The following is a 15,113-nucleotide window of genomic DNA, read 5'->3' as shown; positions in this document are numbered from 1 at the left end:
CCTGACCCAAAGGACCAATAAGGGGACAAGATACATTCAAATCTGGGGGTGGGAGGGGAAGGCTTTTGTTTGTGCTCTTTGTTTTGGGGGTTGTTCGCTCTTGGGACTGAGAGGGACCAGACATCAATCCAGGTTCTCCAAATCTTTCTGAACAAGTCTCTCATATTTCAAACTTGTAAGTAAACAGCCAGGCAAGGCATGTTAGTTTATCTTTGTTTTCTCAACTTGTAAATGTACCTTTTACTAGAGTGTTTATCTCTGTTTGCTGTACTTTGAACCTGAGGCTAGAGGGGGGTCCTCTGAGCTCTTTAAGTTTGATTACCCTGTAAAGTTTATTTTTCCATCCTGATTTTACAGAGATGATTTTTACCTTTTTCTTTAATTAAAAGCCTTCTTTTTAAGAACCTGATTGATTTTTCCTTGTTTTTAGATCCAAGGGGGTTGGATCTGTATTCACCAGGAGTTGGTGGGAGGAAGGAGGGGGGATGGTTAATTTCTCCTTGTTTTAAGATCCAAGGGGTTTGGATCTGTATTTACCAGGGAATTGGTGAAGGTCTCTCAAGGCTACCCAGGGAAGGGAATTAGCTTTGGGATGGTGGCAGCGGACCAGATCTAAGCTGGTAGTTAAGCTTAGAAGTTTTCATGCAGGCCCCCACATTTGTACCCTAAAGTTCAAAGTGGGGAAGCAGCCTTAACAGTCAGTATGTCTGTTTACAGAGTATTCCATTGTACCTGACATGTCATGTCCTAATAAGTATGTGAGGTGTCACTTTAATAAGAATTAATTGTATAAAGCAGGTTAGAGAACTTTGCTGCCCAGTGACATTTTAAAATTAAAGCCGCTAGTAAAAAAACAACAAAAAGAAGTGTAAAGTTTACGTGGTCATTCACAATAAAGAGAGAAAGTCCAGATACTATATTTCAAAAATTCAGATAATTCTGAAGGATTTTGTTGAAATGAATTTCTTATATATTAAACAGATAACACAATTTCAAGAAAGCATCTTCTGCAGTGAAATATTTTAGTTCCTTCGTATAGAGACGTAATACACAATGTAACAACCATGAAAAACAATACAAAATGTCTTCAAATTTAACAAGTAGAAAAATATAACTAGTTTATATGGCAATTGTGAAACTAATACTGTACAGAAGTATTTATGGATTTTACAAATAAATTATAGCTTAAATGCCCTTTTTTATATAATTTCTAAGCGTACACTGAAACTTAGGCTCTGAAGCGTATCAATAACTTAACCCAAATTAGTGCCAGTCAAATGTTCTGCCAACAAGCTCAAAGAATTTCCTATTAGGTTCATGAAAATATTCATGCAGTTTATCAAGTAAATGAGAATCTACATGAGGGTGTGCTCTTCCTTTTGACTCATGTAAACAACGTTCCCTACCACTATCCCTTAGGCAATAGAAGCCTTTCGTTTTATTGAAGTAAAAGTTTGAAGCATTTATTTGAGGTGACAACCTTAGAAACCTCTCTACCTTCTCTATTTCTGGGAAAGGATCTTTGATTAGTTTATCCCCATCTACAATGTGAATGCAATCAAGAGGAAAATACTTCAACCAGTTTTGCATGTGAAAGTAATATAAGCTTCTGTTTATTGCCTTGTAGTCCACATTGAGTTCACCATCTTTAATCAGGAATTCTTCAATGGATGGATACGGCTTGTGCTTTTGTACATGATTATAGAACACTTGGGTGTAATCAGATAGTACTCTCTCGCTTGGGTCTCTTAAAATAAGGAGTAGTCTCATTGACTGGTTCATGTTATAAACTCTTTCAGGCACTTTGGGTGAAGTGAAATAGGCTGGGGTTTTTTCCACTGTGATCTGATGGGGATAAGAGAATGGCATTTGATTCATATACCACTGCAATCCATTTCCATAATGATCCTCCCAGTCAAAGAAATGGACTTCACTTTCTGCTGCTGCAATATCTGGATGGAGACTCAACATCTCTAATAAGGCTCTTGTTCCACCTTTTCTTACTCCAATAATGATAGTTTGTGGTAGCTGCTGGCAAGATCCATTAAAATGAATGTTTCCTTTGAAGTCATTTTTGAGAACTGTTTTCTTTAAAAGCTCTTTCTGAACAGATTGAGAAGTGGCCTCAGCCTTAGAAATTACAGCTGGTCTGGAAGGCACTATATGAGGTTGAACAATAAGCAGCAAAGCTCCTAGTAGAAGTGCTGCCATGGCAGAAGTTCTTAATCTGGTTTCACTCAACCAGGTAATAGGGCATGGATTGATTTCCACATAGAACAGTTTTGAAAAGTAGTGTTCCTTTTGCTGACTGAGCACGTATTTTTCAAGTAGAGCAGTCACTAAGGAGGAAAGAGAAACATGTTAATATATACTCAAATATATCACTGCTAAAAGCTACATTGTTATGTTAAATATCATCTTGCTTTCTGCAACGGATCAAACTTTCTAGTTCTCCCAAGGGTAGACTCCAACATCACAGGATATTATTAAACTTGCAAAGACAAGTAAATATAAGAACTGTATGAGAAAACATCTTCCTGCCATTTGGAGACAGAAACATTATAAAGTTTTCTCTTTACTCTAATATCTAAGATGCCTTTAAAGTATGATAATTTCTCATTTATGTACATGACTTCAATGGGTTTGCACTGGTATAACATGAAAATTTGATATCATTAACTACAAGTGTGAGAAATGCCTTGGAACCAAACCTAGAAAGATAAAGGGTAGGCCTGGGCCAGAACATCCCTGCTCCAGTTTTTGGCCCTTTAAAGATGTGAATTCTGGGAATTGTAGTCCCTTGAGTGGTCCGGTGACTGTAGCTTGGCAGCAGAGCCTGCTGGGGGAAGTCCGGCTATTTAAAAAAAAAGAAAAAAGCTGCCTATAATAGCAGGAGAGTTAGAGGGAGAATGGTATCTTACTATGGGGAAGCCTGAGAAAGGGCTGGGGACAAGGCCTGAGTGGGAGACCACTTGGGAAAAAGTGAAGTAGTGGGGTTTAAGTGAAGTTGACATCCAGTGCACATAGGTTCCCTGGGCTGGAGGCTGGAATAGAGTAGGCTCCCTTATGGTGCTATCAACAGAAGGTGGCAAACCCCTGCAATGCTGGGGAAGAGGAAGATGTGCCCTGAGTTAAAAGACTAGGAGTTATGTTTGGATTGTTGTTTGAAGCTCTTCTATGCCCTAGAATGGGAGGGATTTGATTTTCCCTGAGGGCCAGATCATAAACACACTAACTCTTCTGACCAGGCAGAGGAGAAACTGAAGTACATCTGGAAAACAGAATCAGGGCTGCAACCTCATCCTGGAACGAGGTAAGATGACTATTACAAATGTATTATAGATTATAGTGCACTATGCTTTTGAGTTTTGGAGCTTATCTTCTTGTGATTGCGCATGTTAGGTTAACTCTGAATGTTTCCGCAAAATGTTGAAAAAGTATTGGTGATGATAATTAGTCCCAGTCAAATACTGGAACACCCCTCATGGACATTACTGACAGTCACTTCATGAGGTGATTAGCAAAGTCCACAGACACATTATGATATATCAAGTTAATTTTCAGCAAGATGTACTGATTCTATAATAAGTTTTTAAATACTACAGTTAAGAATTAATACTCTTAAGAATCAGGATGGGTTGTTTACAAGCTGTTATCAGGTTGCATTTTAATTTAAGAAAATATGGTCCTATCTTTTGGTGCCCATTGTGATTCATTTTAGACACCAATTGGCCTGTTTTGTCATGTCAGATTTGGTGTGAAAATGCCAGCTATGCCAGTTAATTCTCTTTTGAGCTAGCCATAGGTGGTGTCTATACAAGGATGGTCTGCTGAAACTTCCCACCATTCCAAACAGCAGTGGGCTAGTATAGACCAGGTTAAAGACAGCTACCAGTTTTGTCTACCCCTAGTCAGAGTTTAAAGCCACAAGGAGAAAGCATCTGATTGCTGTGACCTGCTAGGGTAGTGAAATGCTAAGGTTAAGCATGGGACAGCCTGGACTGAACAGCCCCAAAAGCTGTAGCTCTGAGCTAAATGTCACCTGCCTAAAAGATTGGGGCTAGGTACTGGAAATGCTTCAAAAAGTCTGAAAAGACATTCCAGTGATGACTTCACAATAAGTCAATTCTCTGAAACAAGAACTAATGATAGTTTCTGGTTAGTAAAGGGCTTTTCAAAGTACTTTCCTTGTACAGTATTTACAAAAGGCTTGACTGCACCCCAAATGGGGGAGGTTTGCTTTCTTCAGTTGTTGCTAATGGTTACCTGAGCTTTACACTTTCTCTTGGTGGCTTCAACAATGGTTACAATTAAGCTATACGTACTGCTAGGAAGTTGGGGGAGGGGTCGCTGGTATAGAAGAACTGGAAACCGGTATAGAAGGACTGGTATAGAAGCATGGAAACCGGCCCTGTTGCAGATTGAGAGCAGAGTCATGACCTGTCCTACGGAGGAGCGGGTACCACAGTCTGTCTTGTGATGTATCACTCAAAAATGAGATCTAGGGAAACTCTGTAAGCTTTCTTTCCCTTTTTGCCCCATCATAGATAGATTTTATCAGGCAGCAATGTGGCTTTGTGTCCTTAATCTTTCTTGTATTTCCCCCCCCCCACACACACACACACAGAGTTCTTGCCATACCTGCAACCTGCTTATTAACTCACAAAACTATATCAATATGAACTAACTAAGAAATAATACCAAAAATATGGCACCCACTGATGGGGTTATACCATAGGGATTCCGCTACAGATAGCATAATTCATTCAGGATGTCTAGCATGAAGTTAACTCCACATTTTGTTGCAATGTGAGCAAACATTGGTGCAACAACCTGCTTAGGTGGGTGGTTGCTGGTCAGAATATTAAGACAACAAAATATCAAATCAATTGATTTTGAGGTAATTAAGGGAACAGCCACTTATTCCACAGTCGTATGTTTTAAGCGAGCAAGCTCCATAAATAGTAATAGTAAGCCTGTGTTTTCCTGTTGACCCCCTCAAACAATAGCTCAGCCTTTTTTCCTGCTGAACGCCTATTTTCTTCCAGCAAATTATGCTAACATTAAAGAGCCTGATTGAGCAAGCCTGTGTTCAAGTGTAGTCACATGAAAGTAAACTAGGTTACCAGTAAACCAATAGTTCTGTGCAATAATTATCACTTGAACTATTTATTATTTAGCAAACTTTAATGAAACAAACTGACTTTATTATCTTATGAATTATGCCTACCAATTCATCAGTCTCTCATATACAGTAAAAGCTGGGTTATCTGTCACTTTATCAACCAGCATTTTTAGTATCTCCAACTACAAATCTTCAATCTAGTAACCGGGACTAGTATACTGCCCAGGAGGTTATGCAATTGCACATTCTACACTCTAATTTTATGCAAAAGAAGCAGAAGATAAGTAAGCAAGCTGATATCAAGGATTTATTCAAAAAAAGCAGCTTCCAGGGTGTGTCATAGGGTCATTACAGATTCAGCCCAATCTCCTACACCTTCTACATCTACAATGATAATTGATGTTGATAATGATGACCCTGAGGCACTGCAAGATCCTGATGTGCCTTCTGAATCAAAGATTAAATTATGTTCAGTAGAGTTTTAGTGTTAAGTGTATTGTTAGTGATCTAGGTGTACACCACGCGCTGCCCATAGTGATATGTAGTGTCATAAGATAAAGTTTTCTATATGGTAGGTTACCTGTATACACCGAAGTGCTTCAAGAAACCAACCACCCTGCAGTGCAGTGCTACTACTGGATTGGTGAGTACCTGTATACTATTTTATACTTTATTCATTGTATTGTATTCTAATTCTTGGAAAATTGGTATTCCATTGGTAAGTATAACTCTTAGTTAACTGAAATTTTTGATTAACCGGCATCCTCCATCCCCACAAGGGATAACTGTAAATAGTGAATAAAAACAGAACCATCAACTGGCTGAAAGGATTGTTTCATGCCAGTCGTGCCATTTTTTTTTTAACCCAAGTCCTTTTACCTAGGAAGGGTATGACATAGGAATGGTTTTGGGGGAATGGAGCATACAGTGAAGAGACCCTACGCTGCTACATTCTTGGAGTAACGTAATGTAGTATTAGGCCCAGGCAGAATTAAATGTGCGGTATCATTCTGGCAAGCTGACCAGGTGGACCCTTGAGCCTCTGAGGAGCTCCAATGACTTCTCTTGTCTCTTCTTTTCTTTACTTGAAACACTTGTTTCAGATATTAAACAGCTTTGTATCATGAGACCTCATAGGAATTTTCCCATAATGTCAATCCATCTGATTCTTGCATTGCATTTTTTTTAACTAGATTTTTTATTTTTTTTACTATTTGTAGTATTTGTCCTCTTTGCACATGTTCAACTAACAATGTCCTCAGCTGTGCAGTTCAAAATATATTCCCTTTTGATTACTGAATAATTTGTGTTTGTTTTTTAAATGCACTCAGTATGTTAATACTTTGTTATGATTTGACCATTATTGGGTCACTTATTTTTGTTGCGCTGCAGTAAAAAAACCACAATATTAGGTGAAAGTTCATGCGTCATATGGGTGTAATTCATAAAGTGTAAAAAAAACAAAGCTGAAAATGGCTTAGAACTTAAAAATTGGACAGTAACAGACCATGAATCCCAGTGATGATTGAACCTGCTGATATTCTAAACAAAAACAGCTCTCAGCCATGCTTGTAGTTGTTTCCATCACTTCACACTAGCTCTACAGACATTCCAAGCTTCAGTGTCAATCTTGGAATTTTATATCAATGATAGACAGTAGCACTTGTGCATAATATTACATATAAATTTAACAAAACATTTGTTGTATGGGCAAAGTGATATCCATTAAAAAAATGCATATACATTGGTTTGTTACTTCAGCTTTCTCCTCTTATGCCCTCCTCAGGTGGATATTAGCCGAATTTCTAATGTGTATATTAGGATTGCAGCAGTTTATATAAAAATAAGGATGCTAACATACACTATATAGCTTTGCAATTTGCAAACCTGAGAAATGTTTTGGCAAGAATAAGCTCTTGAAGGTAAGCTTAACAGCTACTCTGCCAAATTACTTTCCTGCTTCAAGAATTTCTTTCACTGTTTCCACAAGTCATTTAGAGCACACATGACTTCACAGAATGACTATGCATTCCAGATTAATACAAAAATTTAACTGACAGTATCATTAGTGTTGTATCTGCTCCATGTAAATGAGTGAGTTGGTGCGAGAAATACAGTTACTGTTAAATGGTGCTTTGAGGATTATACCTAGACGTTTTAAATTTTGAATTGCTTTTTCTTAATCTCTTCTGCAATTTTCTCAGATTAATTAGCAAAATAGTGATCATATTATTTATTCAATAAGATTCATTGTGGAACAATCAAATCAGTCTTCACAGTTATTAACTTTGAAAAAGATTTTAGCTCAGAAATAAATGGACAACTTTTTTTCATTGTAAATGTAACTAGGAAAGAAGTGAGAGCTGTCATAATCACTGAATTGCATTGAGGGTTTTTTTTAAAGCCCATCTGTCTCTATCTATGGTACTTATATGGTCTCAGTACCAGAGTATCTGAGTGCTTCACAATCCTTAATAACTCAAGGGGCATTTTAACTAGACCTGATTTGAACTAACTTCATTTTAATGTAGATATTAAATACTGTTTACGACAAAATTTTGGTCAGTATCAGTCACTTCACTTCTCATGTGGGAAACTGAGAAACTGAGAAGATATAGGCTGGGACTTTGAAAGAAGCCTAAGAAAGTTAGGTGTCCAGCTCAATTTAAATTCAATGAGTCAGCAGTTTAACTCTTTAAAATCCTACCACGGTGACTTGTAAGTCAGTAGCAGAGCTTGAAACAGAAGTCAGGTCTCCTGACTCCCAGTTCTATGCAATTCTTTTAATAAAACAAAACAAAACACACCAACGATTCAGTATCTGTACTTAGAACCATGGCCCCTTAAACATGAACATAGAAGACCATTCTTAAACTAGGCACATACACAATTCTAAATATTATAAGATTTTAATAATTATGTGAATCCAACAATGCTTCTCAGACCCCACCAATAGAAACTGCAAGAGAAAGACTCATTGTTGCACCATACTAGTCTTATACAGAGGACATAATTTGTAGTGGTGCAGAAATTACGAACTCTCTGTGGTTCTGTCTATACTAGGCTTTTTCCCCTAACATATCCCACTTCTGCATCTATGCCAGCGGCAGCCTTTCTGTAGGCTAGCCTCTGACATTTAAACAACAGTTTATCCTAACACTGCTCAGAACAGGTCTAGATGATGCTGTGGCTAAAAGGCCAGCAGCTGCCAGAACATTGCCTGTGCTAGGTGGTTGGAAGGAAACAAAGGAAAAAAGACTAGTGCAGACAAGGTATCTGGGCCTTACCCCTCAGGGTGCTCAGTATCTTCAGTTCCCCAGCCTGAGATGTTCTCAGCACCATATAAGATCAGACTCTTAGTTACATTCTGCCCTCTATTACACTTGTACAAGCTAGGTCCCAGATGGTCTTCTCTTGTATGAAAATCCAAAGGAGTGGGGCAAGACATTTTTGCAAGGAAATCTCCATGAAGAGCTCCATTGGAGCCACCCAACCAACTATGCCTGCTGCAAGGATGCTGATAGGAAGGGGGAACAGCTGTATTAACTCCTTCACACATCTTTCATGTGGCCAGAAAGATGAATTCCTACTGTGACTCATCTGCCTCTCCCATCCTTAACCCACAAACAAACACAGCTCTAGGTCCTGCAGTGAAGAATGTATGATGCTGCAAAGGCATCTGAGTCTCCTATTCTCCCCCACATTCTTCCTTGTAGGGAGAGTTGCACCTGAGGGACCTCTCAGTGCACCCAACTAAAGGGGCACAATCTGGCGCAAGAGATGGGCCTGAATGAAAATGCCAGATTTGAATGCTTCTTCTAGAGGTTAGGCTCATCTCTAATGCAAATTCCTTACCTCTAGAAGGAGACCAGAGTTGGAACCCCCAGGAGAGCCTCAGGCTCTCCAAAGCAGCTGGATATTTGCACATAGTAAGCTGATCAGAACTTAGACTTTAACGCACCCTGGATGCCAGACTTCTTGTAATGAATTGTGCTCTTGAACTCTACTGTGGAGTATGTCCAGGGCCAGCACTTCCATTTAGGCGACCTAGGCGGTTGCCTAGGGCACCAGGATTTGGGGGGGGTTTGGTGGCATTTTGCCGCCCTCGGCAGCAATTCGGCGGCGGGGGGGTCCTTCCACGCTCCGGGTCTTCGGCGGCGGGTCCTTCACTCGCTCTGGGACCAGCCGCAGAATTGCTGACGACAACCGGGAGTGCGGAAGGACCCCCGCCTAGGTCGCCAAAAACCCTGGTGCCGCTCCTGAGTATGTCATCTGGCATACAATACTGCATTGTCATTTTAAAAGGTTTGAAACTATCCAGGCTGCACAATCCTTAAATGTACTAACCTGGCTTATTTGTACTGAGACTATGTCCAGCTGAACTAATGTAAACTTTGCAGTACTAATTCTCTGGAACACAAGCAATTTTTTAAAACCAATTAAAAGTAGCCTTTACAAATAGATTGTGTAAGATAGTTCTGGTTAAAAATGAGCTAGACTTGTCTGAGTATTTTTGAAGAATTTCAAGGATAAGTTCGCTACAGTATGAACACATCTCTTCTACAAAGAAAATGAATGTCTGACTTTATATGTTCTCCCTATTTTGTTTGTTATATGCTGGGTTCAAAACACTTTAGCTAGCATTTTGGGACTAGTTAGAAGAAAACTCCCCAATATATCTGCAGGACTTCTAGCAGAAACTGCCATGAATATTGAAATGGGAGCTCTTAAAGTGCAAAGCAGCAAATATTTTAAGTTGTCTAATAGCTGTCTTATAAAACATTTTTGTTTCTTCATAGGAAACACTTTTCCTGTAATAGTTCCCTCTACAAGAAAACTTTTTCCATGCTCTCCTCAGGAAGAGATTCAGCCCACGCCTTCTCTCTTTGCTGGTTCTAAATCCATAAGAATATTTTCTCTGTTTTTCAAGTAAAAAATTCAATGTAATATAGCTTTTAAGTAATACATGGTAATAAAACATCAAATTCTAGTTTTCTGCCATAATTACCTGGAAGTGTCCGTGTTTGCAATGAATTGTACAAAGATGAGAGTATATTAAAAGAAACAGTACTGTACACTGCGTGAGCTACTGAGAAATCTCCGGGGCATAAACTATTGATTACCTCTCGTAATACAAGAAAAATGCCCATCTGTGTCTCAATAGGAGAGGAAAAAACTTGGAGCAAAATAAATTCTCTCTTAATCCTCCACTATATTGGGTACTTGCCAAAATCTATGATTTTCTGAAAACTACTGCACCACTAATGGCACTACTTTTGTATTAGAACAAAAGAGTCTCTAACTCCTATAGCTAATGTGATACAATGGGAAGTCTAGTCTAGTTTTTAGTATGGTTGGAATGGAATAAAGTTTATCAGGAAAATGCCTTTTGTCAGAAAGCCTTAAGAGAGTTATGAGCTTAATTTAAATATATATTTGACTTCACAATTACAGAAATCTCAAAACATTAATATATGTAAATTTGCATGTTAAGGAAGCCTGACTTGGTGTTTGGCTGAAGTTTTACTATATTTCTGCACTCACAATGCTAAATACAATTTGTACAAATTAGTTTGATCATGATGAACATCAGTCTATACTTTTCTAAAGAATGGCTTAGTTTCAGTGTGAGCAATGAAGTAGGAGAAGTTAAAATAGATTAGTGATATATATAACATCCTTTTGTAGATTTCCTTCCCGTTAAGGCCAGAAGAGATCAGTCTGATCTTTCATGCAAAGGAATAAGCCAAACCTTTACAGTGGTAAAGAGACAGCAAACACTTCATATGGCTTGAAGGAAAATAGGACACTGGAGATGGAGCTTTTTTATATTATGTGCTAAGATTAAATATCCCACGCATCCCAAAATAATCTATATTGTGTCCCAAGCCAAGATTTGATTTTTTTCCTAAAGAAGGAGAGTTACTCCACTGCATCATCTAACCTTCAAAAACACACAAACGTCTAACTCAGAGTGTACAAGACAACATTATTTTTCCCCTTAAGTAAAATAGTTGGTTTTCTAATGCAGAAACAAAAAAGAGGAGAAAAACACAAAACAGGTTCACAAATGTCAGAGCTTTAATTGTCCATTACTTGCTATTGCATCAGAAACAACTCCAAGACAGTTACAAGCCTTCCCTGTTCCAAAATCCCACCCTCATTTTGTATTTTGAAATAAACTTTAAATAAAATTATCCTTTTTTGCATTCCTTCCCATCATGTAGTTTCTCACCTTGATTTGTAATTGCAGGCCCTGTTTCTAGCTACTAGTCTATTATATAGAAAAATCCAACCTTTTTCAATTCATCTTCCAAGCTGACTTCTACTCCTTCATGCCTGGCTCTGTGGTAACTAAGTGCTTCGCTTCAAGATCAGAGCAGAATGATCTGCCATACTAGGCACTAGCTTCTGGAAGGAACAATCCTGCATTGGTTCTTGAAAGAAGAGAAGATGAGCCAGCAGATATCTTCCATCTCTCATTCTCTGGAAGTATGACTAATGTAGGTGGATAAGAGTGCAGCCAAAGAAATTCCCTCTTTGTATAGATAATTGGCTAAACTATAAGGAGCTTTTTTCCAGTATCTGAATCATGGCAACTTTGGAGACAAATATTGCTGTGTTAAGTTGGTGCAAATCCACTGCAGCCAATGGAATTACTCCAAATTTACATTTGTGTAACACACCGTTGTTTGCCACTGACCTACCTGAAAAGAAAAATTAATTCCACAGATGCAGGCATATTAAAAAGGGTCAATGTCAAAAGAACAGATACAACAGTGTTCTAAATCCAGGGGGTGCGAAACTGAATCTGAAGTCAGGAATACTAACTGCATTTACCCAAAATGAAGTATAATTTCAAGGGAAGTGGAACACATACTTGTTTTAAAAGGGCAAGAAAAGCAGGCACAAAAGTAGATCTTATTCCACTAAGTTTAGGAGCTCCTAATGCTGGTAAAAGCACTAGCACAATTTACTTATATGCACTGCATTAAACTTTACCCCCAAATGGCACATTTCCTTTCCATTAGGGTATGCTGTGAAATAACTGGGGAGCATACACTGCAAGCGATCTCACTGGATTTGTGCAATGAACTGAGCAATTTCTGCTGTCCTATGTAGGAATAATGAGGAGCACAGATGGATTCCTGCTGACCACTGCAGCAATCTCAAACACTTCAAAGCTGGTATATACAAAGTCTAGGAGGATTAAATTCATAGGACTTCATAGTTCTCTCTCCCTGTGTCTCCTAAAAAGGAAGAGGCACAAGGTTTGGATAAAGATAACCTCAAACTATTCCACTACAGGGAGAGCAGGAAAAGACATAACATTATATATATATATATATATATATATAAAAATAATAAAATCAGAGATCAGATTGATTATATTTCTCAGCTAAGTGTCTACTACTGTTTCTAAGGGATGGAAGACAGGACACAAAGATCTGCCAAGTTGCACCCTGCTGGGGAGTGGATTTCTTGTCTGGGTGAGTGGTAAGGGGTTTGCGCAGCACACCTTTAGAGAAGGCTTATAAAAACATCTTCCTCTGAGTGATTGTTTTGTGCAGTATCTTTCCCTAAGACCTTTATAGTCCCTCAATTTTGAAGTAGCATCCAGGCATTTTGTGGCAGCTTAATTCTGTCCCCTATATACTAGAAGGCAACAGCTCACCTCCTTCCCCAAAAGCCAAGGTGAGATTTAATAATAATTAGCTCCCCCTTCAATCCCCCCAAACTCTCATCCAATCTTGGGTGATCAGATCTGTAGCTTGCTCTGTACTACATGGATCCATTTCGGTTATATGACGCTCAGCAGGTGAGTCGATGCCAGGAGGAACAGGAAACTATTCTGCTGCTCACTACAACGCTGCGCTCAATTATTCTGCTTTCTCCAACCGTGTAGCTCCCCGGCGCCCGATGGCGAGGGTCCGGCTTTGCACCCCGGTGTCACTAAACTGGCCACAAGGGTTTATCGAGAAAACACCTGCCGCCTTCCCACAAACATCAGCCCCGGCCAAAACCCAGCGTGACTTGCAAAGCCCAGCCGGCCTTCCTTTCTTCCCTGTTCCCCGCTGTCATGCGAGTGGCTGGGAAAGAGGACCGGCACAGCGTGGCCAGCCTAGAGCCTCCCGAAGGGACCCGCATGGCCGAAGGAGATCCCGACAGAAACCAGCAGCCGCTCCGGTGCTCACTCCCTGCCCAGCGCAGGGCATACCTGGATTCAGCCTCCGGGCCGGGCCGGGCCCACCCCCAGGGCGTCCTGCGTGGCGGGGGAGTTGCTTAGGGCTGTGCTCAGCGAACCTGCTGGTGCCAGGTGCGGGGCTGAAATCCCCGGCGCTCAGATACCTACCAAAGGGCGAGTCCCCACCCCGTGCCCGTCAGAGCGGTGCCCGGTCCCGGCCGGCCCCCGGAGCGCTGCAGAGCCTGATCGCACGCGCGCACCTGGGCAAAGTCTACCTGAGTCAGAGCCGACACCGGACCCCTGCCGCCCAGTACGCTCCCCCCGCGCCTCAACCCCGACCACGTTACCCCAAAACCTCCGCGCTAAAGCTCCTTGCCGCGCACTCCTCAACCATCACCCCCGCCCCTACCCGAACCCCAGTTTCCATCTCAACCACGAACCTCTAGTGCATCCTTCATGCCCTGCCCCACACCGTCAGCCTACCGAACCCCAACTTCAATTCACCACCCAGAATTCAACCCCTACGCACTCATGTGCCCCCACTCCGCCCCCTCCAGTTACCCCCCAACTTCACTCCCGAGCTAGGATCCCAAATATCAATCCCCATTATAGCCACCAACGTGCTCCTAAACCTCTTCCTGCAAGCGAGCCCCCCAGCCTCACTCCCCGTGTACCGCCCCAAACAAACCCCAATTCACCTCGCGTGCCCCCAACCTCACTCCCACCTGCCACCCCAAACCAACCCAATACACCCCGCGTGCCCCCAACTTCACTCCCACCTGCCACCCCAAACCCCAGTACACCCCCTGCACCCCAAACCTCACTTCCATCTGCCACCCCAAACCCCAATTCACCCCCTGCACCCCCAAACCTCACTTCTACCTGCTACCCCAAACCCCAATATACCCCGCGTGCCCCCCCAACCTCACTCCCCGTGTACGGCCCCAAACAAACCCCAAATACACCCCACGTGCCCCCAAACCGCACTCCCACCTGCTATCCCAAACCAACCCCAATACACCCCGCCTGCCCCAACCTCACTCTCACCTGCCACCCCAGACCAACCCCAATACACCCCCGCGTGCCCCCCAACCTCATTCCCATCTGCCGCCCCAAACAACAATACACCCCGCGTGTCCCCAACCTCACTCCCACCTGCCGCCCCAAACAAACCCCAATACACCCGGCGTGCCCCCCATCTTCACTCCCCGTGCACCACCCAAGCAACAAGCCCCGATCCGCCCCGCAGAGGAGCCCCTCTCCCCGGACCGCACCTGCCCCTCGCTCACCCGCCTGACGCCGAGCCGTCGGCCGGGCTCCTGCAACTGGGGCCGCCCCGCTGTGCCATGAACAGAGACGCCGGGGTAGAGGGCAGCTGCGGGGGCAGGAGGCGCCCGGCTGGCCGCGGAGCGAAGCGAGGAACTGGGCGCGCTGGCTGCCGCCGCTGCAGCCCCAGCGTGACAGGCAGAGCGGGCAAGAGGCTGCGCCGATCCCCGCGGAGGAGGGAAGCCTGGCACGGAGAGCCAGGGAGCGAGCGCCCGCTGCTGCCAGCCTCGCTCAGGTGCAAACCTAGGACTCAGAGCCTCCTCCCCGCGTCCGGGGCCAGCCCCTCCGCCCGGCCCCCGCCGCCTCCGGGCGCCAACTCCGAGCCCTGCGGGAAGGGGAGGCGGGGCCGGCCTCTGCGGCTTAGCACGGTGGGAGCCCCTACTGGTAAAGCCACCGGGAGGGGCGGCGAGCCCAGTGGGGGACAGGCGGAGCTCGGGGCGAGCTCAGCCCTGGGGCGTGACACCTGGCCAGCGGCAC

At 42.6% G+C, this 15,113-nt stretch overlaps 1 protein-coding gene across 1 annotated transcript; it reads right to left on the bottom strand.

The window, feature by feature from the left end:
* Window positions 1–1,072: 1,072 nt before the first annotated feature.
* On the bottom strand, window positions 1,073–14,672 carry HS3ST1 (heparan sulfate-glucosamine 3-sulfotransferase 1). Its single transcript, XM_024202209.1, has 2 exons — window positions 14,600–14,672; window positions 1,073–2,339 (listed from the first exon to the last, which is right to left on the bottom strand). Exon 2 carries the CDS (start codon window positions 2,209–2,211, stop codon window positions 1,264–1,266), a length of 948 nt encoding a protein of 315 aa, XP_024057977.1. The 5' UTR covers window positions 2,212–2,339; window positions 14,600–14,672; the 3' UTR covers window positions 1,073–1,263.
* Between the last annotated feature and the right edge of the window lie 441 nt (window positions 14,673–15,113).

This window comes from Terrapene carolina, unplaced genomic scaffold (assembly GCF_002925995.2).
Source record: "Terrapene carolina triunguis isolate 2854851 unplaced genomic scaffold, T_m_triunguis-2.0 Scaffold66, whole genome shotgun sequence".
Lineage (NCBI taxonomy): Eukaryota > Metazoa > Chordata > Testudines > Emydidae > Terrapene > Terrapene triunguis.
This window is presented reverse-complemented; position numbering and strand designations above follow the sequence as displayed.